The sequence below is a fragment of the Orycteropus afer genome, unplaced genomic scaffold (assembly GCF_000298275.1).
Source record: "Orycteropus afer afer isolate SDZICR_OR568_19922 unplaced genomic scaffold, OryAfe1.0 scaffold00498, whole genome shotgun sequence".
NCBI classification, from domain to species: domain Eukaryota; kingdom Metazoa; phylum Chordata; class Mammalia; order Tubulidentata; family Orycteropodidae; genus Orycteropus; species Orycteropus afer.
The window spans coordinates 1179757-1187681 of record NW_006922085.1 but is presented as its reverse complement, the minus strand read 5'-3'; the positions used below and the strand labels follow the sequence as shown (position 1 = coordinate 1187681).

At 38.1% G+C, this 7925-nt stretch overlaps 1 protein-coding gene across 1 annotated transcript in view; it reads right to left on the bottom strand.

Annotated features, from left to right (window-relative positions):
- IHO1 (interactor of HORMAD1 1) overlaps nucleotides 1-7925 on the bottom strand; it is a 91598-nt gene that overhangs the window by 62401 nt on the left and 21272 nt on the right. The window contains exons 2-3 of the mRNA XM_007955326.1: nucleotides 4361-4535; nucleotides 403-566 (exon numbers count right to left, since the gene is read on the bottom strand). Of these exons, the coding sequence (XP_007953517.1) occupies nucleotides 403-566; nucleotides 4361-4535 (339 nt within the window). The remainder of the gene's footprint in view (nucleotides 1-402; nucleotides 567-4360; nucleotides 4536-7925) is intronic.

Below are 7925 nucleotides of genomic sequence, written 5' to 3'. Positions count from 1 at the left end.
CCTAAAACAATGTTATTTAATTTCCTAATCCTGATGATCTGAAAGGAAAACAAAGGGCAAAATTTTAGGCAAAATAGATGTTTGTTGTTGTTGTTATGTGCCGTCGAGTCAGTCCCGACTCATAGCGACCCCTCCTTGGGTTTCCGAGGCAGTATCACTACGGAAGTAGGATTGCCCAACCTTCCTTCCCATTTCTCTATGAATTCCTTTTATTTTTAAGAGGGGTCAAAACTATGGCAGACATATTCAAATCTACTATGAGTTATATTCATAAGAGAGTAAATAAAAGGTAATTATTAAATGAGCTACAAAGGCAAGAATGCTATCATGCTGAATTTGAATGATGTGATTAATTGGCCTTCCATTTTCCCTCAGAATAGATGAGTTGGCAGGTTTACATACCTGTCACATTTGTCTTTTGCTCTTTTCTTTTTCTCTTCAAACTGTTCCAAGAGGCTCTTTGATTTTCCAGCTGGCAAAGGAAGAGGAAAGAAGCCACCATCTTTTGTCTCTCCTCCAAATAGCTGAGGTTTTGTCTGGTACTTCGTGAAAATACTAGGTTCACTCTGTTAAATGAAAAAAAAATCATAGTATTTAACACATAAAAATATTTATAGCATTCACTATTTTCTGTACCACATGTTGTTGCTGTGTGCCGTCAAGTCGGCCCCGACTCATAGCGACCCCTCCTTGGGTTTCCGAGGCAGCATCACTACGGAAGTAGGATTGCCCAACCTTCCTTCCGAGGAGTGGCTGGTACCACATAGTCATATTTAAATGTAAGTCATATTGCTAAAACCATAGCATGTAATACATATCTACATTTTATTTTCATATATACCAGAAAATTATATTTAAAATAAATCAACCCTTTTCATTAATATAATTTCTGCCTTATAAGCCAAATTATATTTAAAATATCAACTAACATGTCTTAAAATCACTTGCACAATTTTAAAGGAACAACAGAGAATTGTTTATGCTGTATCTGAGATACGTTAACGTTTTCATGTTAATAAGTTTAACTCAAATTACTTTTGCTACGTTGCTGATTAACTAAAGACTTGTTGATTAACTTGACATGGACTGCACAGCAGCATTCTTAGGCAAAACTTACTCTAAAAGGTGCACGGAGTATATTTATTTCTTTAAATTACTGGGTATCAATGTTTTACTGGCATACTTAGAACATACCCTAACTAATTTAAAGTGCTGACCTAATCTTACTCATTAAGTCCTTAATTGATGCAGGTAAATCTGTACATAAAATTAAATCTAATTCTAGACTAAAAAAAAAAAAAACCCAATTCTGATTTATAGGAAAAACAGGTTGTTCTAAAAAAAAAAAAAATAGAAGATTCAAAAGACTCTGTTATAATAAAGGAAGAAAGCAAAATAAAGGCATCTAAATTGGCAAAGAAGAAGTAAAACTATCTCTATTTGCAGATGATATGATTCTATACATAGAAAATGCTAGAGACTTGATAAGAAAACTATTGGAACTAATAGAAGGCTTCAGCAAAGTGTCAGAGTACAAGACCAACCAATAAAAATTGTAGTCAATGCCATGAGAAAAAGTGTATGTGAACTGCTGTATGGAAAGTGAATTTGCTCTGTAAATTTTCACCCAAATCACAATAAAAAAAAAAAGAGAGAAAGAAAAGACCAGCCAACAAAATTCAATAGCATACCTCTATACTAACAAAGAGAACTCAGCAATGGAAATCAGGAAAACAATACCATTTTTAATAGCCACCCAAAACAAGAAGTACTTAGGCATAAATCTAACCAGAGACATAAAAGATCTCCAAAGAAAAATTACAAAACTCTACTGAAAGAGATCTACATGAAAGGAAGAATACACCATACACATGGTTAGGAAAACGTAACACTGTGAAAATGACAATACTATCCAAAGCAATCTACAAATAGAGTGCATTCTTGATCAAGATTCCATCATTCTTTAAAGAGATGGAAAATCTATTTACCAACTTTAAATGGAAAGGAAAGAGATCCTGGATTAGCAAAACACTACTAAAGAAGAAGAACAAGTAGGTGGCCTCACATTCCCTGATCTCAAAAGCTACTATACAGTCACAGTAATCAAAACAGCCTAGTATTCATACAATGACAGACACACAGAACAATGGAGCAGATTTGAAACTTCAGAAGTAAATCCATCCACCTATGGACAGGTGATCTTTGACAAAGGGCTGAAACTTATTAAATGAGGAAGAGATAGTCTCTTTAACAAATAGTGCTGGCAAAACTGGAGATCCATTTGCAGAAAAATGAAAGAGGATTCACATCTCACACCATATACAAAAACTAACTCATGACGGATCAAAGACCTAAATGTAAAACCCCAAATGATAAAGATCATCAAAGACAAAATAGGGGCAAACTTAGGGGCCCTAATATTTGGTGTAAATACACCATCAAACATAAATAAAAATGCACAAACAGCAGAAGACAAACTAGATGAATGGGACCTCCCAAAAATTAAATATTTATGTGCATCAAAAGACTTTGTCAAAAGAGTGAAAAGAGAACTTACAGACTGGGAAAAAAAATTTTGGCAATGATATATCAGACAAGGGATTAATCTCCAAAATTCATTGGAAACTTCAATACTTCAACAACAAAAGAAGACAAGCAATCCAATTAAAGAAAAAGGGCAGAGGACATGAACATACACTTCACCAAAGAAGACATGCCAGTGGCTAACAAACATATGAAGAAATGCTCACAATCATTAGCCATTAGAAAGATGAAAAACAAAGAACAATGAAATATCATCTCATGCCAGCATTAATAGCAAAGTTCAAAAAAACAGAAAATAACAAATGCTGGTAAGGATGTGAAGAAACTGGAACTCTCATACATTGCTAGGAAGACAAACACAAGCCTACTGTCATTGAGTTGACTGTAACCTATAGCAACCAGAACTAGATGGTGGCCAGGCTACCACTACTGGCCACTCTGAAGGGTATCACAGTAAGGGGTCCTGGATAGAGTGAGAGAAAATGTGAAACAAAACTCAAAATCATAATAAAAGACCAGGCTTACTGGTTTGATGAAGACGGGTAGAACCCCAAAGACTATGGTCCTTAGAAACTTCTGAAGCTAAGAAGGAACTGAATGTAATTAAGTTCCGTGACAAAACTGGTAGACCTATAATGCGAACAGTAGTATCAGGAGGGTATGCACTCATTAAAACAATCAAGCATATGAGATCAAGAGGATAGCATGTGCCCAGGGATAGAGCTAGGAAGGCAGGAGGGGATGGGAAGGAAGAATGAAATGAGGGGTAGGTACAGGGAAGAAGTGGAAAGAATGCTGTTACAGTATGGGGATTGCAGTAAATGTTACAAAACAGAGTATGTATGGATTTTTTAATGGAAAACCAATTTGCACTGTAAATTTTCACCCAAATCACAATTAAAAAAGAAGAGATTCTGTTACTCATTCTGGCCCTTATTCATTGGGCTTCAGAATCTCCTTTTATAAGGAGATGGTGTGACACAGTTGACTAAAATCCACAGAGCACAAGAAATTTCTCAGAAAACAATAACAATTTTTATCTAAAATCATTTTTTTTAACATTATTGTGATTTGGGTGAAAGTTTACAGAACAAATTCATTTTCCATACAGCAGTTCATATACATGTTGTTTCAGGACATTGACTGCAATTCCCACAATGTAACAGCTCTGTTCCCACTTCCTCCCTGTAGTTACCTCTTCCCTGTGTCCTTCTTTCCTATGTACTCCTGCCTCCTGAGCTACCTGCCTGTGCAAATACTGCCCTTCTGTACTCCCATGATTGATCATTCTAAGGAGTGTATTTACCTGATGTAAATGTTCACCCTATATGTTTGGCTGGAAGCCACGAGAGGGAGTTCAGGTCTAGATCTGAAGGATAACAATGGGTCATAGTTGCAGGGGTCTCACCAGGCTCTAACAGACCAGCAAAACTTGTCTTTTTTTATGATTCTAAAATAAAATTTGTGTTACTTTATTCATATTTTATGACTGTTCTTTTTTCTTATGAAATTTTCAAAAACAAATAGCACAAACTAGTCTTAGAACGTGTTTTGTAATATTTGCTCTGCCCAGGAGTGGTCAAGGGACTGCCAGTATTCTGTTGCTCTGATAATAGAAGAAATTGCAAATATAAACAGTTTCTCCATTTCAGACTATGAAGTCAAATGAGTCACTAATCAAGCATAAATCCATTTAGAAAAGTATAACTTAGAGATGTATAATTCTAAAGTATATCCCAACACAATGTCTTCTTTGTGGCTTATCTCCAAAATGATTATGAAATGTGTGCAGAGAAATTCAGGAAGTAAGACTCACATCCAGAGAACTCTGTTGTGACTGTTTTGGCTGTCTTGAATGGGTACCAGTGTCCAAGGGTGCTGACAGGGTCTCTGAATTTTCTGGACAGAACTGGGATCCAAAGAGGAACTGGGAATCACTGAGACTGGAGTAATCAGTCTGATTATTATTCCAGTTAAATGACTTTGTAGCCCTGAAATTAAGAAAAGGAAGAAAAATAAAAGTTTTATCAAGTGGACAAACATCCTGAATAAATAAAATCATAATTCACGGCTATTAATTTCAGAACATTCTGGGAAGAATGTTAGCTTGTTATGACCTCCTAGTCACCTGCATACTATCAGCACTGCCTATTAAAGAAACACAAGGAAATTCTGAATGCCAGACATTTCTATTACAACCACCTGGGAATAATCAGATGGCGATTCAAACAGAAAGGACTGTACCACCTTTATTCCTGTAGAACAGTACTGGGCTATAGCAGCATTTTGGAGATTAAAGTTCATAAGATGTTTAGTGATTTAAGGGAACATTATCATTTTAAAAGTTGAATCTGTTCACTGTTTATGGCATAGAGAAATAAAATGTGTTATATGCATATAAATGATGAACCCATCAGAAAAAATAAGCTGTATTAACAGTTTATTAGATTAGTTATCTAAGTGGATAAACCTAAAAACATAATTTTGAGTACAGAAAGAAGTAAAAATAGAATGGGTTCTATCATACATCATTTATGTAAATTTTTAAACCTACTCATATACACCAAACAAGTATGTAACTGAGTGCCCAAAAGGTAGACTGGAAGGACACACATGAATTCCCTTAGAGTGTGTACCATAGTGAAGAAAGGAAGCAGGATTGGAATGAGAGTACAAAAATGGTATGGGGGAGGGTGTCCTAGGCTGACCTCCTCTAACTTCACAAGGGGGAGAGAGAATTACGTTCTACCGCAACAGCCCAAGGCTGATTCTTATGAGGTAGAAGTCAGACAAGCTGCCACCCTCCAACCATTTTGCCAATTCTAACACCAACTGACCCCCTACAGCACTCTATACTTCTCTGCTGGGTTTGATAATTCCTTGCAGTGGCCACAATGAACTCACAGACAATACTCACAATTATGGGGTTTTTTAGGGAAATATCAGGCTACAGTTCAGGATCAGATACAAGTCAGGATACAGTTCTTCAATCAGGACAGCTTCTTCTCAAATGTGTCACAGGCATACTTCTCTCTGGCCTCAGCCTCTGCCTTGCTTGGACCAGTGTTAGAAAGCTCTTTTAGCTTTGCTGACAGGCACCCAAAGAGGCACCCCACTCTGTTGGCCAGCCTCCTGCTTGAAGGCACTCAGCACTCTTACTCCATAGACTGGAAAGCCCACTGCTCCATCTCATGCCAGTCTCTTGGTTCTGCTGCCTCTACTGCCACCATGTCTCTCCCATCTCGGGGCAGGGATCTCAGGTCCAAGAATGCACTCTACTCCCAGTTCTTCTCTCTCGATGGTGGTGAGATCTCCCTTTCTGCCTCTGGGATTACTCATTTCAAGCCTAGTGAGATGGCAAAACTGACCAATTTCCATGTTAGGGTTTCATATACTTTATTTGCATGGTTCCACCCACACAAGGGTACCATGTACATTATTTACATTACTAACAAACTATCCAATCAACTTGGTGGGTCACAAGCACCTCACATTTACACAGTTCCATCCAGTCATCTGGTGGGAGTCACAAAGACCATGGCTAGAAGAACTGTATTAAATAATTCATTACACTACAGAGAGGGAGCCACAGTAAAACAAACACAAGCTAGGCCTTTGACAGACTGAAGAATATGATCAATTCAGGTCTGTACATGGGAAAATTCATTAAATTAATGATTAAAAATTATTTTTGAAGGACTTCAGGTAAGATGGCAGAATAGGCAGACAAGCTACACAGACCCTCTTCAACAAAGAAAAGAGAAACCAATTGATACAGATACAGAAGACAATCCTGGAGCCCTGAGCTTTGAAAGGAAGGATAAAGAAGCAGATTAAACACCAACTAGTAGAAGGACCTGCATGAAAGCAGTGAGTAAAGAAACAAACGGAGCTGCAGACTGTCAGCTATCCTGATGGCATGGACAGCCTGAATATTTCCAAGTGATATTAGGATTGGAAAATTAACCTAAAAATTGGTCCTGCTCACTGAAGGCTGCATGGGATGACTGTGCTGTGGCTGATGACTAAAAAGGAAAACAATAAAGAAGGAGGCAAACTGAGCTGTGGACTTTCAGCTGCCCGGAGGGCACAGCCATTTTGAATGTTTACAAATAGCAGCTATTTTGGATATTTAAAGTGACAGCATTCTTATTCAGATCCAAGAACCTAAGAATAAGCTCTGCTTGCCAAGGACAATACAGACACACAGGAGGCTGAAGACAGGAACAGATACTAGTGGTGAGTACATAAGTGCTGCCAACCAGCAAATAGAGGAGAACAGTACCCTGGTTACTCAGATAACAAAAATCCAAAGAAAACTAAAATCTTGGGTGAATCACTCCAACATACAATAACCAATTAACATAAACACAAAGATGTCACAATGACTCAGAGACAACAGACCATCACAGTCCACACAAAGAAGCAAGATAAAGCCATAGAAACAAGGGACCAGGATACAGACCTAGAACACATCCCTGAGAAAGAAGCAGCATTGGAACTCCCTGATAAAGAATGCAAAATAATTATATTTAGGTACTGTTTTGGTTACCTAGTACTGCTCTGACAAGAATATACCACAAATGGGATGGCCTTAACAAACAGGAGTTTATTCTCTTACAGCTCAGGAGGCTAGAAGTCCAAGTTCAAAGTGCCAGACTCTAGGGGCTGGGTGAAAGCCCCTCAATCTTGGGGTCCAGCTCTGCCTCCTGCTCCCAGCCCACTGGAGCTAGAGGCGTTTCTTCATTCAGACAGCTGCTGGCTGCTGAGGCTGACAAAACCAAGGTTGACAAGTAAAAAGGCACAGTCCTGATGGTACCAAACCACATGGCAGGCCATTAATTTAAGTCCATTGTAAGTCCCAAGGTTGGCAAAGCACAGCGGGCTGCTGAACAATGACATGACTACATGCCAGGTTCAAGTGCGCCATAAGCTAGAGATCATTCCCAAAGCTGTTTCTTATATATGGGAAGCAGACCACATACCCAAAGGCAGCTACTCAGCTGCTCCCAGTAGATTCCACCATGGAGTTGATTACCAGTCTCATGGGGAATACTATATCCAGCTGCCCAAGCACTTAACCAGGCCCAGCCAAGTTGACACAACATAACCACCACAGGTACCTTTAACAGATTGAGAGACAGATCAAGGAAAACACTGACAAAATTGAGGAAAACATAGATAAAACCCTAGAACAATTTCAGAAGACAATACAAGAACAAAATGACAAAATAAATGAAAACTTAGAAATGATACAAAATCTACAGATAGAAAGCCAGAAGATTAATACTAAATTTTCAGAAATAGATAACACATTGAACAGGCAAAGGTGTAGAATTGAATCAATGGAAGACAGAATTAGTGAGATTGAAGACAAATAC